The sequence below is a fragment of the Bufo gargarizans genome, chromosome 5 (assembly GCF_014858855.1).
Source record: "Bufo gargarizans isolate SCDJY-AF-19 chromosome 5, ASM1485885v1, whole genome shotgun sequence".
Taxonomy (NCBI): domain Eukaryota; kingdom Metazoa; phylum Chordata; class Amphibia; order Anura; family Bufonidae; genus Bufo; species Bufo gargarizans.
In genome coordinates this window covers 189844236-189867974 of record NC_058084.1, presented here as the reverse complement: position 1 = coordinate 189867974, position 23739 = coordinate 189844236, and the positions used below count along the sequence as shown (strand labels likewise).

Genomic DNA, 23739 nt, shown 5'->3' with positions numbered 1-23739 from the left:
AAGAATGTCTTCCAGACTGGTTTCAATGGCTTCCAACCAGTGACTCTTCAGCAACAGCAAAACGACAACCCTTAGCATGCGGCTGTCAGGGCATGTTGCTAGTTGGGTTGGAGTTATGCAACACCTGAAGAGACTGTGGATTGAGAAAATAGTTTTGGATCACTATAAGGGGCGTTTTTTTTTTTTTACGGGGGAATTTTGGTGCAGACAGCGGTGCTGAAATGCCACCAAAATCTGTCCAGCAGCCATGTCCTTTCTGCCTCCTATTCTTTGCAGCAGGAGGCAGCACAGAAGATCGTAGAGCGGCTGTTTAAGTCTGCGGTCGCGATGAGAACGGACAGATTTAAACCGCTCTCCAATCTTCAGTGTTTCCTATCATTACAAAGAATGGGGGGGGGGTGAAATTTTGTCAAGGGGGTCCATACCAAAATTGCAATGAAAAAACGCAGTCCCCTTAAAACAAAAGTGCAAACATCACGCAGAAAAATTTAAAATGCATCTTAGTGGTATTGGAGCTATCAATGGTCAATTTAAATTATACCTTTGGGAGGAAGTCTTTAAAAAACTTGAATCAATTGAAATTAGTACAAATGTTTAGGGCTCTACAACTGTTCTTCGGCCTATGCTACAGAATAAAGGAACAATATGAAATTTTAAACTGATGTGGTATCAACACAGACTATACATACAAGTCTTCAGAAAAAAAATTGGTTGTAGAATAAAACCTATTCGGGAAGCATTCTAATCACTGGTGGTCCTTTCATAACCATGCATATATGATAGAAAAGCAAGGAGGGCTTTCAGCTTGCCAGATTCACTGGATTGTAAATGATTGGTAATAATTCAAATATGAAAAGTTAAAAATAATTTAATATAGTTTATTCATATGTGTAATTTATTGGCCATAATTCAAATATGAAAAGTTAAAAATAATTTAATATAGTTTATTCATTTGTGTAATTTAGACATTTTCTTTGCACCTTCACATATAACATGGCAACATGTTACCCATAGCGCTAAAGATTACTTTCCTTAGAATGGAGGACAAAGTATTCACGTAATATAACGAGACTCCCATAAGAGTAAAAATAAACCTAGTAAAATGAAGAGTAATATCAGATGACATGAAGGACATACTTGCAGACAAGACATATTTCTAAGGGTTAACACGGTTTTCCGGGACTTTGATATTGATTACATTTCCTCAGGTCCCATCAGTCTGATATTGATGACCTGTTCTGACACCCTCCACCGCCACCAATAAGCTGTTTTGGGCAGCTGCCACAGCCAGATCCTATACACTGGATGGAACGGGAAGCAGAAGTTATGGTCCACCGTTTGTTACATTGAAGCCCTGGAAAAACCCTTAAAAGACGTTTTCTATGTTTAGAATAGCGGCAGTGAAGAGTATACCTGAATAGGACAAAACTGCAATATCCTGAGGTCATCAATAATAAAAACTGGAAAAACCCTACGAAAATGTAAAAGGGGGCTATTTACCTAAGCACCAAAAGTGTTTTGAATTTGCAATACACAGATGTGGCAGAGCTTTGGGATATTGGGACATGTGCCTTTACACAACAGCAAGTAGGGGCTGCCTTGGATGAGGTGTATACATAGAAATGAACCTATGGTTCTCATTGATGGTCCAGCAAAAAAAAGGCAAAACCTTAAAATCATTAAGTTTAATTAATCTTTTTTTTTTTTTTTAACGGGAAAAAGAAGGTCCCGGTAATCAATCTATTGGCCAAAAATGTGATACAATTAAAGACCAGACATACACAAAAATTCAGGGGACCTACCAGGAACAGACAGGGTGAGGGGACCTGACTGGCCCTATCTAAACCTTCAGCCCAGGGACGACCCTAGATGGTAGGGAACTACCTGTCCTCGCACCTAGGCTGAGTTTACCCTGGTTGTCCCTGTTATGAACATATAACAAATCACATACCCAGTGTTAACCTTAATGTTTACCAGTGTCCCACCTAGGAAAATCATCTATCATGGGGGCTGTGTAGTGCATATAAGTGACACTTCTATGGTTCTCATTGGTCTCATCAGCAGAACAACACTAAACTATTCTAGGACAACTATTTTCAAAAGCTATACCCACCTAATACAATGTACCCACCACCACGTGTTAATATTTCAACATGGCAATGAGATTACAACTGTCTCAAGAGCAAGATCTAATAAATCCAGGGGACACTGCATCTATACACAACTACAACTACCCAAAGCAAAAAAGGAATGACTGGGATGATGACAAACACAACTTTCAATTCCACTATACATATCTGATAGTATACATACCCTTGGGTTACATCACAAACCCTTCATATTTTAGTCTGAGCTATGAGTATGGTCATCATGAAAGCAAAAATAAAACAAAGACAAACAAAAAAAACATGACAAAGATGAAAAGGAATGAAAAATCTATCAAGGACAACAAAAAGGAAAAGAGGAATCAATATACGGCACAAGAAAATTGTAACACAATGAAATATTAACGCATATACTATTTGTGATACAGGATAATTTGTTACATATGTTCGTGAAAGGGTAAAATGTATAGGATTGTGCAAATTAAGGAAAAACTATATTGAATTAGCAGGTAGCAATGTATGGGGGGATGCAAAAATATAGTACCCTATGCCTTTTCATCCTGCAGAGTCCAGCAAAAAAAAAATATATATATATATTTTTTTTAGAATGGAACCCTATGGTGACTGCATGTCATCCATTTAACATATACATTATGTTAAACTTGGGACAAAAATGTTATATGAACACAGCCTTGTGGATGTATTAGACCTGCAGATAGTCGATCAGATCATTGCTAACACGCCTTTGTAGGAATGTGTAAAAGTGAAGCCGAATACCCGATGAGCAAGCAAATCGGGCAAATGGATTTTTTATGCATGCTGCCAGCAGCAGATCCTGATGTCTAATCACAGTCTGCTGCTGGCCAACAAGGATTCTGCATGGGGACGAGCGATGGCAGTAGCCCATAGAGGTAAATTCCCTCTCCCTAGCTCGGCTGTGTATAGGACAGTCTTGAGGAATAGCCGTTGAGCGAAAGTTAGTAAATCTAATTTACTATGGTGTGTGCTGTAGCAGTGAACATCCCAGCTTGTTGGGCCAGCTCTGTAGTCGGCACTGACAGGAGGGGAGGGGAAACTGCACAGTGATATGGGACAGGAGCATCCGTCATCTGAGCTACTGTCTTCTGGGAGCTCCCTGTCCTGCTGCTGATACGCTGTGGCCCCCTTCACTATTGGTCTGGGATGGGATAGTAAGGTAATGGCTTCTACTTCTTCAGGCTTTACAAATCACTAGTCAGACCACACATGGAGTACTGTGTACAGTTCTGGGCTCCTGTGAACAAGGCAGACATAGCAGAGCTATGAGACATAGCAGAGCTGAGAGGGTTCAGAGGAGGGCAACTAAAGTAATAACTGGAATGGAGCAACTACAGTACCCTGAAATATTATCAAAAACGAGATTTTTGTGAACTCACCTTGTAAAATCTCTTTCTCGCTTTATTCATTGGGGGACACAGGACCATGGGTATAGCTTGCTGCTGCCACTAGGAGGCGACACTAGGCTGAAAGCTGTTTGCTCCTCCCCTGCAGGCTATACCCCCTCCAGCCTGGAGAGAGCATATCAGTTTGTGCTTCAGCAGTAGGAGAAACATACCGAAACAAAACAAAACAGGAAGACCACAGTCCAACCAAACAACCGAACCTGACCTCAGTCCCAACCGGTAACTTGGACCACTGGTCTCAGTAGAAACCAACAACAATGGGTGGGTGCTGTGTCCCCCAATGAATAAAGCGAGAAAGAGATTTTACAAGGTGAGTTCACAAAAATCTCGTTTTCTCGCTCATATCATTGGGGGACACAGGACCATGGGACGTCCTAAAGCAGTCCCCAGGGTGGGAAAACCGCTGACTCCACCTCCAAGTCGAGCCACTACACTGCGGCCTGTAAGATCCTACGGCCAAGAGCAGCATCCGCCGATGCGAACGAATGCACCTTGTAGAACTTGGTGAAGGTGTGCAACGAAGACCAAGTCGCTGCCTTACACAATTGAGACGCCGAAGCGTGGTGAAAGTGTGCCCAAGAAGCCCCGACCGCCCTGGTCGAGTGAGCCGTGACGCCAGGCGGAGGAACCCTGCCTTTGGAGCGGTAGGCCTCGTGAATGGCTGATCTAATCCACCGAGCAATCGCCACCTTGGATGCCGCCAAACCCTTCCGAGGACCCTCCGGAACTAGGAACAGAGAGTCCGCTCGCCGAAAGGAGGCTACCGCGGCCAGGTAGACCCGTAAGGCCCGCACCACATCCAGACGATGAAGCGCCACTTCCCTAGGATGAGAAGGTTTAGGGCAAAGCGAGGGGAGGACAATGTCCTCATTGACATGGAACGCCGACACCACCTTCGGCAGAAACGACGGCACCGTCCGGAGCACCACCTTATCCTGATGGAACACCAAGAAAGGCTCCTTGCACGACAGTGCCGCCAGTTCCGACACCCGACGGATGGACGTAATGGCAACCAGGAATGCCACCTTCCACGACAACATGCGGAGGGAGACTTCCCTCAGGGGTTCAAACGGCTCGGACTGAAGTGCCACCAGCACCAAATTCAGGTCCCAGGAATGCAACGGCGGCCGATATGGAACCGCGGTGTGCGCAACACCCTGCATGAAGGTCTTGACGGGCCCCAGCACTGCCAGCGTACGCTGGAAAAAAATGGAAAGGGCCGAAACCTGCCCCTTCAGCGAACTTAGGGACAGACCCAGCTCCAAACCTGCTTGAAGAAAGGCCAACACCGTAGGGAGGGAAAAACTCCTGGAGGGGAGGTCCTTGTCCTCACAGAATTTCAAGAACGACCTCCACGTACGATAGTAGATCCTCGCCGAGGAGGGCTTCCGAGCCCTAATCATCGTTCGAACGACCGCATCCGAGAAACCCCTGTTCTTCAGCAGGAAGGTTTCAACAGCCACGCCGTCAAACGCAGCGTATGTAAACCCTGGTGGAAGACTGGGCCCTGCGAGAGCAGGTCGGGCCTGAGTGGAAGAGGCCACGGCGCGTCCCCCAGGAGCAGAACGAGCTCCGAGTACCAAGCTCGACGCGGCCAGTCCGGGGCAATCAGGAGCGTTTGAACACCCTCCATCCTGATTCTGCGAAGAATCCGCGGTAGGAGCGGCAGTGGCGGGAATACATACAGAAAATTGAAGTCGCCCCACGGTGCCACGAGTGCGTCTACGTCGTAAGCCATCGGATCCCTTGCGCGAGACAGGAAGCACGGGAGTTTGTGATTCAACCGAGATGCCATTAGGTCCACTTCCGGGCGACCCCACCGGAGGCAAAGGTCCTCGAACACCTCCGGGTGGAGAGCCCACTCCCCCGAATCCACCGTCGTTCGGCTGAGGAAATCCGCCGTCCAATTGTCCACGCCTGGGATGAAGACCGCCGAGACCATCGGGACATGGGCTTCCGCCCACTGCAGAATCCTCGCGGCCTCGTCCATCACCGGTCCGCTGCGCGTCCCCCCCTGGTGATTGATGTAGGCGACCGCTGTGGCGTTGTCCGACTGTATCCTGACCGGACGGCCCCGCAAATCGGTGGTCCAATGGCAAAGGGAGAGGTAGATGGCCCGGAGCTCCAGGATATTGATGGGTAGTCTGGACTCCGACAGAGACCAGACACCTTGGGCCGTCCGAGTACCGAAGACCCCTCCCCAACCGCGGAGGCTGGCGTCGGTCGTAATCACCGTCCATGACACCGGCAGGAACGACTTCCCTGACGACAGGTTGTCCGGAATCATCCACCAGGCGAGAGCCTCGCGAACGGGCTGAGGCAGCGAGATCCTGAGGTCCAGTGAATCCCGGGACTTGTCCCAGGAGGACAGGATGAGCCGCTGAAACACCCTGGTGTGGAACTGGGCGAACGGTACCGCCTCGAATGAGGCCACCATCAGCCCCAGAACTCGCATGCAGTTGCGAATCGATACCTTGCGATGCCGGTTGAGCAGAACCACTGCCTTCTGAATGCCCAATCTCTTGTCCAGAGGGAGACGGACCACGGCGGCCTCAGAATCCAACGTCATACCCAGGAACCTGATTCGAGTGGTCGGAAACAGGCATGACTTCCTTCGGTTGAGAATCCAGCCGAAGCGAGTGAGCGTGCTCATCGTAATCAGAAGGCTGTCTGCGCATTGCGGCGCTGACGGGGCTTTGACTAAGATGTCGTCCAGGTATGGGAGAAGGGTAATGCCCCTGGACCGCAGAATCCCCAGAAGTGGTGCCAGAACCTTCGTGAACACCCGCGGGGCCGTCGCCAGACCGAATGGTAGCGCGACGAATTGGAAGTGATCCGACTGGATGGCAAATCGGAGGAAACGTTGGTGCATGGTAGCAATAGGTATGTGGAGATACGCATCCTGTACGTCCAAAGACGCCATGTGCTCCCCCTGCACCAACGAGGCTACAACGGAACGAAGGGATTCCATTCTGAACCTCTGCACCCGCAGATAGCGATTCAGAAGCTTGAGGTCCAGCACCGGTCTCACATCGCCCTCCTTCTTGGGGACCACAAACAGGTTGGAATAAAAACCTGTGAAACGCTCTTCTGGAGGTACCGGAGAAATAACCCCCCGCAGAAGTAAGGACTGGACGGCGTTCAAGAAAGCCGCGGCCCGGACGGGATCCCTGGGAGGCTGGGAAGGGAAGAAACGGTTGGGGGGAAGGGACCTGAATTCTATTTTGTAGCCCGAGGAAACTACCTCGAGCGCCCATGCGTCCGGAATGTGGGCGTGCCAAATGTCCTGGAACAGGAGAAGGCGCCCCCCCACCTGAGAAGGTGGGGACAAACCTTCATGCGGAAGGCTGCTTACCCGGCGCTGTGCGAGGTTGCTGGGCACGTGGACGCCAAGCCTGCTGGGGCTTAAAGGATGGGCCCTTCCGCCGATCCTGGTTGGGTGGTCCCGCCGCGGAGGTGGGGGCTGAACGGGTGCCCGAGAAGCGGCGAAAGGACTGGAAGCGTGAGGACGCAGGCCTGGACTGAAAAGGCCGCTTCGCTTTGGGTTGGGGCAGATGGGTGCTTTTGCCACCCGTAGCTTCTGAGATTATGACATCCAGTTTCGGCCCGAAAAGCCGAGCCCCAGAAAACGGAAGCTTTAGGAGAGAACGTTTAGAGGAAGAATCAGCCTTCCAGGCCTTGAGCCATAACTCCCTGCGTACCGAGGTGGCGAGAGCTGAGGCACGAGCGACCATCGATCCAGCATCCAGTGCCGCTTCACAGATATATTTTCCCGCATGTGAAATTTGGAGCGCAGACAATTCGAGCTCAGCAGGCGGGAGGTTGGACAAAATGTCCTGGCTTAACCGGACGGACCACTCCGAAACCGCCTTGGCTACCCAGGCGGATGCGAAAATCGGACGCAGCGCCGAACCGCTCGCCGTAAAGATTGACTTGGAGAGCGACTCTACGCGACGGTCCACCAGGTCCTGGAGTGACGAACCATCCGCTACCGGAATGGTCGTAGATTTTGCCAGTCGAGCCACCGGCGGATCCACCTTCGGCGGGGAGGACCACAGTTCCACTGTCTCGCGTGGAAAGGGGTAGAGAAGGTCCAGGCGCTTTGGGATAACAAAACGCAAACCTGGCTGGTCCCAAGCCTTGTTAACCACAATAGAAAAATCCTCGTGCAACGGGAAAGCCTTAGGAGTCTGTTTCGCACGCAGAAACGACACCCCTTGTTGGCTAGTGGAGGGAAGATCCTCCTGAACCCGGAAGGTATCCCTTATTGCCGAAATCAGGCTATCCACCATGGAAGCAATCTGAGAAGAGTGCTCCAGATCCATATCCGCATCAGAATCCCCGAGCTCACCCTCTGACAGTGCGTCGCCTAGCAGGGAGGACGCCTGTGACTGGGATCCAGTAGCAGGGGGGGATGCAGAGGCGTCAGAGGAGGAACGGTTACCTGCTCTGGGGCGCTTACTAGGAGGTCTGCCTCTGGTTTGCGTGCAATGCGGTTGCGCGGATTGCACCGGTGGCGATTTATCTACCAAACGACCCAACAGAGAAAGGGTGGAATGGGAAACCTTAGAGAGGTCCTCCACTGCCCGAGACAGGGACCTTGCCCAGTCTGGTTCCCCCTGAACAGGGCGATCTAAGGCTTCTGTGGGCTGCAGTGTTCTAGGGGGATTGCTCTGCGCGGGCTTCTGACAAGCCGAGCACAGTGAGAGTGACTGGCCCCGAGGGAATTTGGCTGAACACACTGAACAGGCATAGTGAGTGGTCACACAGGTTGCCTGAGGGGGGTCAGTGGCTGGGTCAGACATGGTTTGATATCCTGCTGAACGGGGTATCTATCTCCTACCAGAGTGGAGCGGGAGCCAAGGTCCTGTGTCCACCACGCTGCGCTGAGAGGAAGAGGAAGTTTCAGCAGGGCGGGAGAATAAGCCACGCCCCCTGACAGCCCGGGAGCGGCAGGATAACGAAGAGGGCCGCAAGCGCCGCCCACCCCTGTGCACGTGACCGCAGCTGCGGCCAGCGTGCCTAAGTCCCCGATAATATGGCTGCTCAGAAGGGGCCGCTTCGCTGCAGCAGAGGGGAAGAGCCCGACACCGCCGTGCGGCCGAGAAGATCCCGGCGCGCCGCGAATAGCGCATCTGCCCTGCGCAGTGCCGTCTGCGACCGCACGGAAGACGCTGCCGTGCGCGATACAGCGGCGAAGAACAGAGGGAGACGGAGCGTACAGATCCGCGACCGGTGCCGGCGGAACTCACCGGGTGCGGGAGCGCGGGCGGGCGGGCAGGCAGACGGGCGGGCGCTCAGGGGCACTGGTGCCGTGCAGTACGGCACGCTGTTATCCTGTGAGTGGGGGGGGAGGCCAGGGGAGACGAGTCACTTACCTATCTTCATCTGTAGACGTCACCCTCAGTTGAAACACCAGCAGGACCACCCTACGACCGCTGGCACAAGGCAACAGGGGTCCGGGCAGAAGAGGGCTGAAGAAAGGGTAGTCCTGTAGCTGGGGGGAAGCAGGGGAGCGAGGCTGCCCTGGTCCGCTTTTTCTTCTTGGGGCGGCAAGGCGGTGGACGAGGTACACCGGCCCGCCTCCCGGGGGTGCAGGGACGCAAGCGACCCTGGACCCCCCATCCGGATTCTGGAAAAAATAAAAAATAAAATAATCAAAGTGCCACCCTGCAAAGCAGGGAGGTCTGCCTCCTACGACACTAAGCTAAAAACTGATATGCTCTCTCCAGGCTGGAGGGGGTATAGCCTGCAGGGGAGGAGCAAACAGCTTTCAGCCTAGTGTCGCCTCCTAGTGGCAGCAGCAAGCTATACCCATGGTCCTGTGTCCCCCAATGATATGAGCGAGAAATTAGGGTTATTCACTTTAGAAAAAAGACGACTGAGGAGAGATCTAATTACTATGTATAAATATATCAGGGGTCAGTACAGAGATCTATCCCATCATCCCATTTATCCCCAGGACTGTGACAAGGGGACATCCTCTGCGTCTGGAGGAAAGAAGGTTTGTATACAAACATAGAAGAGGATTCTTTACGGTAAGAGCAGTGAGACTATGGAACTCTCTGCCTGAGGAGGTGGCGATGGTGAGTACAATAAAGGAATTCAAGAGGGGCCTGGATGTATTTCTGGAGTGTAATAATATTACAGGCTATAGCTACTAGAGAGGGGTCGTTGATCCAGGGACTTATTCTGATTGGAGTCGGGAAGGAATTTTTTTCCCCTTAAGTGGGGAAAATTGGCTTCTACCTCACAGGGTTTTTTTTTTTGGCCTGCCTCTGGATCAACTTGCAAGATAACAGGCCGAACTGGATGGACAAATGTCTTTTTTCGGCCTTATATACTATATTACTAGGCTGACTATGCGTCAATTCGCCTATGCTGTCCCTGGCAGCGACAACAGAATCTGCAGGAAAGGCAAGCAAAAGAGTACACCACTCTTAATCTCTGCTCTGATAGAATGAGATGTGATAACTATGGCACATCTCTGCAGGTCCGTCCACTGAACTGAAATCCGGTATAGCTTTTAGGTATAATTGACACCAGTTTTCTGCTGTAAATTGTAAGAAGTGTGCCAGGCTAACAAGAACTGGACCTGCACTGCCCTATTTTTGGAAAAGTAATGCGTGGGATGCAAAACTTACAAAAAAGTCTCAAGCTTTAGGGAAAGCAGGCGTGAGCTAGAATTTGTGACTCTTTAAGCTAGTTTTCTAATGAAGAAGGTTGATAATGTGGGCCATAGTGTATATTCTCATTTACACTGTATACCTCTATGTAATATTGAAGAAAAAGTCCAACATCCTGCATAAGTAAAAAAATAAAATAATCTTTTGGCTTTACTGAACAACTTCCATAAAATTTAGCATGAAGAAGAAATGCATTATTATTACTTATTGTATATCATCACTTATGCTCAACTTTGTCTCCCAGGATATTCTGCTGATTGCTTCGCATCAGCTGTTACAGCTGGATTTTCATCTGCTGTATTCTCAGTACTGAGGGTTTTATCATGAGCTTCTACAGCAGCTGCGGTGTGCATTATGAGGTTGTGCAGCAGCTGCAGTGTGCATTATGATGTTGTGCAGCAGCAGCTGCGGTGTGCATTATGAGGTCGTGCAGCAGCAGCTGCGGTGTGCATTATGAGGTCGTGCAGCAGCAGCTGCGGTGTGCATTATGAGGTCGTGCAGCAGCAGCTGCGGTGTGCATTATGAGGTCGTGCAGCAGCAGCTGCGGTGTGCATTATGAGGTCGTGCAGCAGCAGCTGCGGTGTGCATTATGAGGTCGTGCAGCAGCAGCTGCGGTGTGCATTATGAGGTCGTGCAGCAGCAGCCGCGGTGTGTATTATGAGGTCGTGCAGCAGCAGCCGCGGTGTGTATTATGAGGTTGTGCAACAGCTGCGGTGTGCATTATGAGGTTGTGCAGCTGCAGTGTGCATTATAAGGTTGTGCAGCAGCTGCAGTATGCATTATGAGGTTCTGTAGCAGCTGCGGTGTGTATTATGAGGTTCTGCAGCAGCTGCAGTGTGTATTATGATGTTCTGCAGCAGCTGCGGTGTGTATTATGATGTTCTGCAGCAGCTGCGGTGTGTCTTATGATGTTCTGCAGCAGCTGTGGTGTGTATTATGAGGTTCTACAGCCACTGAAGTGTGTATTATGATGTTCTGCAGCAGCTGCGGTGTGTATTATGAGGTTCTACTGCAGCTGCGGTGTGCATTATGATGTTCTGCAGCAGCTGTGTAGTACTAGTTTAACAGTACCAAACTTTTTTTTTGCATTGCTCTAATTAAAAACCTACATTTGAGGAATCTGTCAGGAGAATCCTCCAACATACTGCACACCTCTGCTGGAAAGCTGCAACATACTCCATTGTATGGGTATACGGTCAAATATGTTATTAACAGACTCCTCTTAAAAAATGTATACTACCCTTTTAACTTTTTTCTATATACAGGTGAAACTCGCAAAAATTTGAATATCGTGCAAAAGTCCATTTATTTCAGTAATGTAACTTAAAAGGAATTGCATTAATGTAACTTCAAATTAGAATTTTGTGTAAAGGTTCAATACTCTAGGCTCAAAGTGTCAGCTAATTAATCCATACCCCCTGAGCAAAGGGTACCTGAGATTGTGACTTTGGGGTTTCATAAGCTGTAAGCCATAATCATCCAAATTATAACAAATAAAGGCTTGAAATATCTCGCTTTGCATGTAATGAGTCTATATCATGTGTTAGTTTCACCTTTTAAGTTACATTACTGAAACAAATGAGCTTTGCACGATATTCTAATTTTCCGAGTTTCCCCTGTACGTCACATTCTGCTCTCACATAGCAATTCTGTAGGATTTCCTGATGTATAGAACATATGAGCAGTGCAGAGAGCCAAGTTCAAACACCCATTAATAAAAACGCAATAGATGGACAGTGAGCACTCAGAATCATACAGTATACAAAGCATATGATGGGAAGAGAACGGGTATGGAGATAAAAGGATTACAAATAAAAAAGCATAGGAAAAAGAAACAAATAGGATAGATTAAATATAATGGAGATTTTATTGAAAGATCAGAATTGATACAATAGCAAAAGGAATTACAAGATGATTAACTGAAAAGAAAGAGTGATAGGGAAACAAACAGAACATGTATAGTATACTGTAGGTACAGAACCACTGAAGGGCCTGGGAGCAAAACATGCAATGCAACAGCTCTCTGCAAACCAAGTAACGTACAAACATGCAGAATAATTGCTAGTGCTATACTTCTAAGTCTGAGATGCTTGGCAGATACATTTTGTACGTTATTAGGTTTGCAGAGAGCTGTTGCATTGCATGTTTTGTCCTAGGTTGTGCTTTCAGCCATAGCGACGTGCCCCTGCGCATTGGGATGTGCTGACTGGCCCCCTTTATTTTCACTGAAGGGCTTGAGAGCAAAACTGCTGACGAAACATCCTATCCTCATTATGATAAATGAATAATAGTTTTCCAGAATGGTCATTAATGACAGGAAAAAATCTAATTCATTCATAATGAAGCAAAAGTGAAAAGTGACTTCCAGACCTCCTATAGTTATAAACGTCTCCATCCTCATTTTGAATTTACCAGAAGAACAATTCTCTGAAAGTAATACTGTGCAGGTAAAACTAAAAGTCTCATGAATGTAATGATATTTTTCATTCTAGAGAAAAAGAACTTTAAATCCATACGCAAATGAGCAGTTAAAGGGCTTCTCTTCCGGGTGTAGGGCTGACGTCATCGGCGCAGGTGCACTGAGGAATGAGCGACCAAGCGAGCGTCCTTCTCTCAGAGCGCCTGCGCCAAATGACGACCGGTACGGCACAGGCTTTGAGGCTGCAGGCAGTCTGTCAATCAAGTGGAGGAGGGGGCGTTTTTTAAAACAGAGGATGCGGCGGCTCCCAGAAAGTCCGCTCAACTTGCTGGTAGTGAAGAAATGTACATATAATAAAAGTACATTTTTTACTGTAATTACTGCACTGCCCCAGGTAAGAGGGGCATATATGGAATCTGCTTACATTAACAAATATAATAAGTCAAAAACGGAAAATTGGGGGTTAGGGGGTAACAGAAGCCCTTTAAGTGCACCAGGGCAGACAAAAGCACTCTGTGCACCTTTGCTTGTCCCTCTGCCAGGCTCTCCCCCTCTTGATTGACAGGGCCAGGAAGGATTAATGTCTTAACCATTATAGGGATGGAGGAAGGTCTGTGAGCTTCCTCCTCTCCCTCTGTCCTGCCTGCTCATCCCTTCAGCCCACCCTCTCCTTTCCCGCCAAGGATAAAGTGAGAGCTGCAAGCCATACACAGGCACAGTGGTCACATGCCACTCGGGACAAGTCACCTCTGAGACCAGTGAACGGTTGCAGTGGTGCATGTGACCACAGGTGGCTCTTCACACTTCTGGACCACAGGGGGTCGGATGCAGCGGGGTCAGCATCCTCAGCACTGGAAAAGAGTGTCGGATAACAGGTAAGTAGGTTTATTACTTAATTAAAGCCCAGAATACAGTTAAAATAAATTCTAGCTTGGGGTTTGGACAATGCCGTCAATAGTACACAGTTTACAATAAAGTGCCTGAACAGGGCATAGCTAAATTGTAGCAGCATTTACTCTCAAAGAGCTTAGGGAATAAAGGAACGTTGGATTTTTTTCTTCTCATGAACCTCCTAAGCATGAATACTGATAGCACGTCAACAAATCTATACAAGCTATACTATTATTATAGCCATACATAGGTGTAGAGAAAAGGCATACAATTATTGAGGATCCATTTTACACATAACTATTATTATTAACTTTAAAATATCTCAAACCAACAACGAGGATGACTATCTCTAAAGTAGAAGGAGTGTGTGTTATGTAAAGTGCCTGCTTTCTGGTGATGTATTAGAGACCATAACGAGTCACTAAGCAAAACATAGAAGGGCCGGGGCCCCTTGTCACCTTCTAGGGGCTTCACGATCTGAAGTTTCTCTGGCAGGTAAGAGCGGCTGCTGAAGGACATCCCTGAGAAGCCAGTGAACTCCGATAGCCTGGAGGAGTGGGTACCCAAGGACATGATGCTTTCTGTTGGCGTTACCGATCCACTGTGAAGTTCTCTCTTCTCTGCTAGGCTGCGCAGCTTCCGTTCTTGATCATCTTCAAAGAACTTGCGTTCCAGGAGGTAGTTCTCACGTCGAAGGGACAACCGTCGTAGAGCTGTCTCAAGGTCGTTAGAACCTGGTGTTCCTGGTGTGCCAGGCTTCTTATTCTTATCTTCATCACTAAAGGCAATGAAGACAGCAAGATATTGATGAGGATAGGAAAAACCTATTTTTGATGAAGCACATCATAGTTTTTTAGTGGAGACTATTGTTCCCAATTTCCAGTATATTATAAGTTACTTAATTTTTCTTTTGAAAATATCCTTATAATTTTATTCAGAAACAGACCTAAAGGGGACTTGCCACCACTCCTGACATGTCCGTTATTAGTACAAACCGGATTCCAAAAAAGTTGGGACACTATACAAATCGTGAATAAAAACTGAATGCAATGATGTGGAGGTGCCAACTTCTAGTATTTTATTCAGAATAGAACATAAATCACGGAACAAAAGTTTAAACTGAGGAAATGTACAATTTTAAGGGAAAAATATGTTGAATCAGAATTTCATGGTGTCAACAAATCCCCAAAAAGTTGGGACAAGGCCATTTTCACCACTGTGTGGCATCTCCCCTTCTTCTTACAACACTCAACAGACGTCTGGGGACCGAGGAGACCAGTTTCTCAAGTTTAGAAATAGGAATGCTCTCCCATTCTTGTCTAATACAGGCCTCTAACTGTTCAATCGTCTTGGGCCTTCTTTGTTGCACCTTCCTCTTTATGATGCGCCAAATGTTCTCTATAGATGAAAGATCTGGACTGCAGACTGGCCATTTCAGTACCCGGATCCTTCTCCTACGCAGCCATGATGTTATGATTGATGCAGAATGTGGTCTGGCATTATCTTGTTGAAAAATGCAGGGTCTTCCCTGAAAGAGAGGACGTCTGGATGGGAGCATATGTTGTTCTAGAACCTGAATATATTTTTCTGCATTGATGGTGCCTTTCCAGACATGCAAGCTACCCATGCCACACGCTCTCATGCAACCCCATACCATCAGAGATGGAGGCTTCTGAACTGAGCGTTGATAACAACTTGGGTTGTCCTCGTCCTCTTTGGTCCGGATGACATGGCGTCCCAGATTTCCAAAAAGAACTTCGAATCGTGACTCGTCTGACCACAGAACAGTCTTCCATTTTGCCACACTCCATTTTAAATGATTCCTGGCCCAGTGAAAACACCTGAGCTTGTGGATCTTGCTTAGAAATGGCTTCTTCTTTGCACTGTAGAGTTTCAGCTGGCAACGGTGGATGGCACGGTGGATTGTGTTCACTGACAATGGTTTCTGGAAGTATTCCTGAGCCCATTCTGTGATTTCCTTTACAGTAGCATTCCTGTTTGTGGTGCAGTGTCGTTTAAGAGCCCAGAGATCACGGGCATCCAGTATGGTTTTACGTCCTTGACCCTTACGCACAGAGATTGTTCCAGATTCTCTGAATCTTCGGATGATGTTATGCACAGTTGATGATGATAGATGCAAAGTCTTTGCAATTTTTCGCTGGGTAACACCTTTCTGATATTGCTCCACTATCTTTCTGCGCAACATTGTGGGAATTGATGATCCTCTACCCATCTTGGCTTCTGAGAGACACTGCCACTCTGAGAAGCTCTTTTTATACCCAATCATGTTGCCAATTGACCCAATTAGTGTTAGTTGGTCTTCCAGCTCTTTGTTATGCTCAAATTTACTTTTTCCAGCCTCTTATTGCTACTTGTCCCAACTTTTTGGGGATTTGTTGACACCATGAAAATTTGAATCAACGTATTTTTCCTTTAAAATGATACATTTACTCGGATTAAACGTTTGATCTGTCATCTACGTTCTATTACAAATAAAATATTGACATTTGCCATCTCCACATCATTGCATTCAGTTTTTATTCACAATTTGTTTAGTGTCCCAACTTTTTGGGAATCCGGTTTGTAAATATCTGTATTCCACATGAAATGACAATTCTGGAAAATGTATTCTTATGACTCAATGTTTTGCCTTTCTTCTTTTATTCTTGCTAGAAGTTTATAGACAAAGGTACAAAGAGGTGTTATCCGTTGGGGTGTGTCCCTTGATTGCTGCAAGTGGCGGACTATGCCAGGTCACACCCTCAACTGGTACTACCCAGCTGTAATTTTATTCATAAACTTCTAGCAGGAGTAAAAGAAGAATGGCACAACACAGAGTTGATTCTCCAGAACTGTAATTGCAAGTAGCTACTAAAACAGAAAATTCAAGAGAAGCGACAGGTAATAAGTCACTATGTAACCAGATTATACTTGAAAAAAGATTTGGGAACCAACTCTGTACTGGCAGAGTATGTTGTAGACTCTGTTCACATTGTGTTTCTCTCCTCCATATAACGTATACTCTGTAAAAAGGTCCGAAGGTAAATGTTAAATGGCGGTTTTGATTGCTGACCGGTGGCATCTGTCACCTATAGGCCATGACAGTATCTATCAAACAGATACATTGTGAGCTTTTCATGACTTACCTGTCCAATGGATGCCATTAAGGCCTATGCCATTGTCAGGCATCCGTTAGCGCATTCACCACAGGCTATAATAGCATCAATTTAGTGGATACATCATAGTCTATAATGCTTGTGATGGATGCTATACAGTAGCATCCATCACCCACATGCTACCATATTTATAATTTAAAAAAAAAACTTTTTTTTTTTTTTACTGAGCTCCTTAGGACTCCAGTAATTTATAACGGTATCACATTTTGTTTGTGGTATACTAACATATACCAGAAAGACAGAGGGCAAAAGGCCACTTTTTGTCTCTGTCTATCTAATGCACACCTATGGAAATGTTTCAGCATGTACGTCGGGAGCTTTTCCAGACAATTTTATGATAGAGCTACCTACTATGCACTGATATCTCCCTATATAGCTAGTCCATAGACATATTGACCGGAGGATAGGTCATCAGTATTAAAATCTCTGAAAACACTTTAAAGTTTCTACCCAATAAATGAAGTTAACATCTGAAGAAATGTAAAATATGTGTATGTTGCAAAATAAAAAAAACACATTTACAAATGTGCTATGTTCTATGATATATACTAACTAGAAGTAATGCTTCGCCCAGACTCAAGCAGAGGCACTAACCTGTTATCAGTTGATTCTGTTTCCAGTATAATGCTATTGGTTTTATTATCTATGACAATATTAGAAATATCTCCTCCATAAAGACTGGAGCGTGGTGTACTGACACAGCTAGACATTAAAGAGTTCATCGCTGAGGTCTGGTTAGAACCTGGGATGTTCATTGGGGAAGGCGCCAATGACCTCTGCTTCACTACTTGGTTCACATTCCGCACAGTTTCAAATACACGTTTTTGGTGATTGCCACTAAGGAGGGAAAAAAAAAAAAAAAAAAAACATAATTCCTGGTAATAAAAAGGCAAAACAGTAATAATAATATAATGAAATCCCCTTAATAAAAGGAATAAAGTAAAGACTGTCCTATAATACCAATTGAGGATTTCATCATCATATCCCACTGTTTAGAGAAGACATATTAACATAAATGACCCTGCCGGTATACAGGACGTGTAACATACCTTTTTTTTTTTTTTTGCTTTATAAGACGTCTGATATAAGGTCTGATAGAGTCTGACATGGAGGGCTGATATGTGGGTCTGATGTAATGTCCTGATATGGGGGTCTGATCCAATGTCCTGATATTTATGTGGGTCTGATCTGAGGTCTGATGGGGCTCTCACTATGTGGGCTGATCTGAGGTCTGATGAGGGTCTCACTATGTGGGCTGATATAAGGTCTGATGGGGTTCTGACATGAAGGGCTGATGTGATGTCCTGATAGGCGGGTCAAGATATAATGTCCTAATATTTATGGAGGCCTGATCTGATGTCCTGATATTTATGGGGGCCTGATCTGATGTCCTGATATTTATGGGGGCCTGATCTGATGTCCTGATATTTATGGGGGCCTGATCTAATGTCCTGATATTTATGGGGGCCTGATCTAATGTCCTGATATTTATGGGGGCCTGATCTAATGTCCTGATATTTATGGGGGCCTGATCTGATGTCCTGATATTTATAGGGGCCTGATCTGATGTCCTGATATTTATGGGGGCCTGATCTGATGTCCTGATATTTATGGGGGCCTGATCTGATGTCCTGATATTTATGGGGGCCTGATCTGATGTCCTGATATTCATGGGGGCCTGATCTGATGTCCTGATATTTATGGGGGCCTGATCTGATGTCCTGATATTTATGGGGGCCTGATCTGATGTCCTGATATTTATGGGGGTCTGATCTGAGGAAAAATATTATTTTCTTATTTTCCTCCTCTAAAACCTGTGCGTCTTATAAAGCGAAAAATACGGTAATATTCTCCCAATTTTCATTTAGTCTCCTCATATGCTGTTCAGCTTACCATCTGTTTACTCTACAGAGATCCCATACCAGGGTAATTAACTTTCATTCTCACACTGAAAACTGGTATATGTTCGAAAAATAAAATGTGATATTTACTGTATCAGATTGGTCACCATGAGCTAACTCTCATTTTTTGCACTAATTTTGTTAAATGTCCTGCCAATCTGTGGTACATTAATTAAATAAAGGCCGGAAATTTGAAGACAAAAACTGTGCATATCCTACAAACAGTAATACTATGCAAAGGATAGAGCATTTTAAATGATGTATTATGATAATATGGATTAGATAAAAATACTGTAAGGTTTTTGTACATTACATTTTTCCTCTCTGGTAGCGCCCCATGCTGTTTATCCTTCTGATTCATTCATAGGAGAACTAACATGTTAAAATGCATTGAAACATCAGATGCGTCTCTCCGGTGTCATCCGGAAAAAACGTTTGGTTTTTTTTGTGTGTTTGTTTTGCATTTTTTTGCTGGAACACTTGGTTCAATGGAAAATAATACTAGCAAGTGTTCCGGAATTTTGGACGGAGAAAATACCTCGGCATGCCAAATACCGTGTGACTGAACTGAAGACATCCTGATGCATACTGAACGGATTGCTCTCCATTCAGAATGCATTAGGATAAAATGGCATTGAGACCCTAGGACGGAACTTAATACCGGAAAAGAATAACGCTAGTGTGAAAGTACCCTAAGCTATGAGGAGACCAGAGCACTGCGGTCTCTTCAGATAGCTGATCAGAGGGGTTGCCAGGTGTCAGACCTCCATCAATCGAATATTGATAATTTGTCCTGAAGAAAGGTCAATATAGTCCCCCAAAAAACCTTTAAACCTCTCTTTTTAGGATCCAGTCATAGTTCTGAACAGATAAAATCACCGTCTGGCTAAATGCTGGATAGTGTACGCTACAGTAAGGCTAATATCACACAAGCTGTTCGTTCCGGGAAACACGCTCCATGCGACGACCACATTTCCCTGACCAAACACTGCTCCTCTGACCTGAACTCCCAGCAGCATCATGATTTATGCTGCTGTGAGTCCCTGCCTGATCGGGGGTCCATTGTACTGTACTTATGACATACTACCATAATATTGTGAAGCAATATTACAAACATTAATCACATTATTGAATACTTCTTACTTCATCTCAGGAGAGTCTGGATCATCAATCTGCAGCTCTTTCCTCATAGTTCCCTCTATCTCAGCTGCTAAGGAGTCCTGTTTACCAAAAATAAATGAGTCCCAAGCAATTGATCAGTCACAGTGATCATGTTGTAAACTAATGGTGGATTTACACATACTAATAACAGGCCAGATTATCGGAAACGACCATTCCTAGGAATGCTTGCTCCCATCTAAACGCTCGTTCTCCAGGCACTCCAATCATCGTTCCTGGGCAGCAGATCGTGCTGTCTAAACAGTGATCTGCTGCCCAGAAACAATGATTCCGTATGGGGATGAAGGATCACTACTGCAGTGGGCTCCTTTACTGCGCGTGCAGCTGACTGTCGGAAGGAACGCTTCCTTCCCGACAATCGGCTGTTCCATCGGCCCTTGTAAACCCACCTTAAACAATATGGGCAAGCACATATATATCAAATAAGAACCAGTTCTTTATGAATATCACAAGCCTCATCATTGCTAATAGAGCCTCTGTGATGTACAGTGTACTACAGCAGAAACCACTCTGCTACAATCAGTGGTTGGAGTACATTTCAATAAAATAATCTACTTCGCATAAACAAGATAAAAATGCATTTGTAAAGCCTAACTAAAAGAAACGCACGGTACTGAATATTGATATTGAAATCGAGATGTAAGACATTATCACCACTTAAACACTTAAAGAATATCCTTGATATAATTTTGGCATTGCTCATATACAATGATGTTTTACAGTTGTTAGTATCTTGCCTGTGCATTCATATAACTTCCTTAAAGAATAACTACACAAAAATTAATATGTCATAGGGACATATAGAAGTGAGACTCCCACCGATCGCTAGAACGAGTGGTCAGATGCGCTCAGCCGCGCGCAGCTTCGCTGCTGTGTGCGAGACTGTTGTCTATTGACATCGCTCTTTTGGGTTCTGCCACAAAAATACGAAAGTTAAAGCTTAGAATCTGATTACACAGCGAGTGGAAGCTCAGTATCCAACTACATGTGTGAAAATTTGGATTTCATATGGTAAACCCTGTAAAGAGTACATGTAAGGAAACCACCGCACTCACTTGTCTTCGGTTTTCCAAAATGTAATCACCAACTTAGTGCGACGTTTCAACTGGTGTGGTTTTTTTCATGCTTGAAAAAGACCACACCGGTAGAAACGTCGCACTAAGTTGGTGATAACATTAGGGAAAACAGAAGACAAGTGAGTGCGGCTGTTTCCTTACATGTACTACGTATAGCTGGGGGAGCTTCAGGCTGGCACCACCACTAAAAAGGTTTTGCATTTTTTTATCGTTGTGCTGCTACAAATTTCCTTTTTTCTAAAACCCTGTAAAGAGTCACCGTTACTCACAGTCTGAACATTGTAAGGAAGCAGTGAAGAAATAAGAACATGTTCTGTATCAACACAACTACCCACACAGAAAACATATTGTATGTGATCAACACCAGATTATTATTGAACCAATGGAATTTGTCTATTTCTTATTAGCGTGTAATGCAGCGACTATTCTCTACTTACCATGGGGAAAGCACCCATAGTGTGGTAACGTCGAGATATGACATTTGGCATGGTTTTATTTCTAAGGTTCTTTAGCTCTTCCTGAGCCTCATGAAGCATTTCCATGCACTCTGCATACTTGTCCTCCAGCTCCCGCAACTATATTAAACAGAACCAAAAATAATTAATTACCAGTAAAAAAAAAACAAGGGAATATGCAATAATAAGCTCCAAAACATGATGAATTTGGTCACTATTCATAAGGCCCCATAGCATGTGGTACCTAATGCATCATATTCACCTGCTCTTCGCCACTTGGGTACCCTGGCTCTGTTTGGCCGTCTTTCGGTCCCCAGGTTGTTTGCTTCCAGTTGGGGTAGGGATGGGGGTCAAATGTGCTGATGCAGCCAATGACTAGCCTCGGCAGTGACACGTCCTCAAGCAGAACGTTACTTCCGGGTCACTTTACTAATGAGGCCAGTCATTAACTCCAGCAGCACACGTGACCCTGTCAGTACCCTAGATAGTAAATAAGCTGGGACTGAAAGGTCACCAAATAGATCTAGGACATCAGACTGGAGTGGTGGGGGGAGAAGGTAGGATTCTTTCATTAGGTGACACGCGCTAGGGGGTCTAATTAAAAAAATCTAATCCCAGAAAACCCCTTTAAGGTTAACGTAAGCTTTGTGTGTTATAAGAAGTACATTAGTCTACATGACAGTGATGCTGATCTCTTAGGTCAAAGATGGTGCAAGGACCCAAAGACCACAACAAAACTGCAGGGTTAATGAAAGGACATTTTGGCTACTCTCTCTTCCATATTAATACTCTTACCTCGGCTGTAAGTTGGCGCTGGGCATCTTTTGCAGCCCCCAGATGTTGCACAAGTTCCTCATTTTCTACTGCATACTATAAGAAAAAAAATAATTGCATAATAGTAATACACCTTATACAATAATATACTTCAACAGATAATGTTGTGTTCAAGACTGCGCCAGAAGCCTCTGTAGCAGGTTGCATCATATTTGGATGAAAAAAAACAGCACAGCAAGCAGTGGTATATTTTCTAGAAAAACGACAGACAAGTTGGTGGAATCGGACACCTCATTTTAACTTAATGAGGTCCACCAGGCAGTGTGCCTTCTGAGACAGTCACAGCGTTGTGGTTTCCATTACGGAAGACGTGATGTGAACAGAGACCGAGACATAAAATACACTCCAAGTTTCACAAGGATAGGCGGAAAACAGCGGGGTGGTTCTTAAAGTCTACCTCTACTGAGGGTTCTCACGTTTTATTTCAAACTCTAACATTAGTCCTAAAGGTAATGCTAACATCGGTGGTCAGTTTTTCAATTGGAGGTACAATCAAGGTTTCCATCACTTCTGAAGGCAGGGACAGTGCAGCACAAGTGGTATTCATACCATCAAAAAGGTGACAAGCTCAACATCAATGTGGTTAATTAGGCGCCAGATGAAGCAAACGCTAAGGCTTCTGTTGTGAATGGAAGACTGGGACATATGTGAGTAGAGTTAAAGGGAATGTGCCAGGTTTTACAGTTATCTCCTAGCTTTAGGGCATGGTGGGGGGTAACTAAGTGATCGAGAACCTCTTGCAATAAACCCACATGAGGAAGTGAGCACAAATACAATAGATCTGTGATCATATATATGAACTGACTGCATCATAAAACATTAAGGTACATTCAGCTCGGTTCAGGGGAGTGTGGTTGGCCCGGGAGATCTAGCTGACACACGGCGCGTTTTCACCAGGCTGATCACGTTTGTGTCAAACAGTCCTAAGGCTGCAGCTACAACTAGATTTTTTGTAGCCTTTTTATGGTATCTTCACATGGACCAAATCCTTGGCAGGTAAGCATTTTGATCTGCCTCCGTGAATAGAGTTTTATGATGGGGAATGATGTTCTAGTCCACTTGAAAGAAGTGACATGCCACGTCCGAGGCCGATTTGAAATCGGTATTTCCCACTGAACTCAATGGGAAGCTTTTAGTGGTGATAGAATAGCAGATTACGCCACAGAAAATGTACATTTTCTGTGTCCAATTGTGTCGATGCCCACACCAGATAAGGAAATATGACACTTTTTTTTTTTTTTTGTTACTAGCATTTTAGTTTTTGCCATTTTAAAAATACAGCATGTTTTTGTAGTTTTTTTTTTCTGGCCTTTTGACATCTCCTTCTCTATAGAGGAAAATGGCAGAAAACAATATAGTTCACACAGTTGTTTAGGGCAGTGATAGGCAAACTGCGGCTCTCCAGCTGTTGCAAAACTACAACTCCCACCATGCCCTGCTGTAGGCTGAAAGCTGTAGGCAGTCTTTGCATGCTGGGAGTTGTAGTTCTGCAACAGCTGGAGAGCCGCAGTTTGCCTATCACTGGTTTAGGGGGAAAAAACACAACTAAAAACATTATAAAAAATTGATGTGGTA

At 45.5% G+C, this 23739-nt stretch overlaps 1 protein-coding gene across 9 annotated transcripts in view; it reads right to left on the bottom strand.

Annotated features, from left to right (window-relative positions):
* The window catches only part of TRAK1 (trafficking kinesin protein 1), a 219504-nt gene that overhangs the window by 17592 nt on the left and 178173 nt on the right, over positions 1 to 23739 (bottom strand). For all 9 annotated transcript variants that reach the window (XM_044294148.1, XM_044294149.1, XM_044294152.1 and 6 more), the window contains 5 exons: positions 22126 to 22200; positions 21313 to 21450; positions 19764 to 19840; positions 17314 to 17556; positions 14002 to 14321 (listed from right to left, as the gene is read on the bottom strand). In XM_044294148.1, coding sequence (XP_044150083.1) covers positions 14002 to 14321; positions 17314 to 17556; positions 19764 to 19840; positions 21313 to 21450; positions 22126 to 22200 — 853 coding nt within the window. The remainder of the gene's footprint in view (positions 1 to 14001; positions 14322 to 17313; positions 17557 to 19763; positions 19841 to 21312; positions 21451 to 22125; positions 22201 to 23739) is intronic.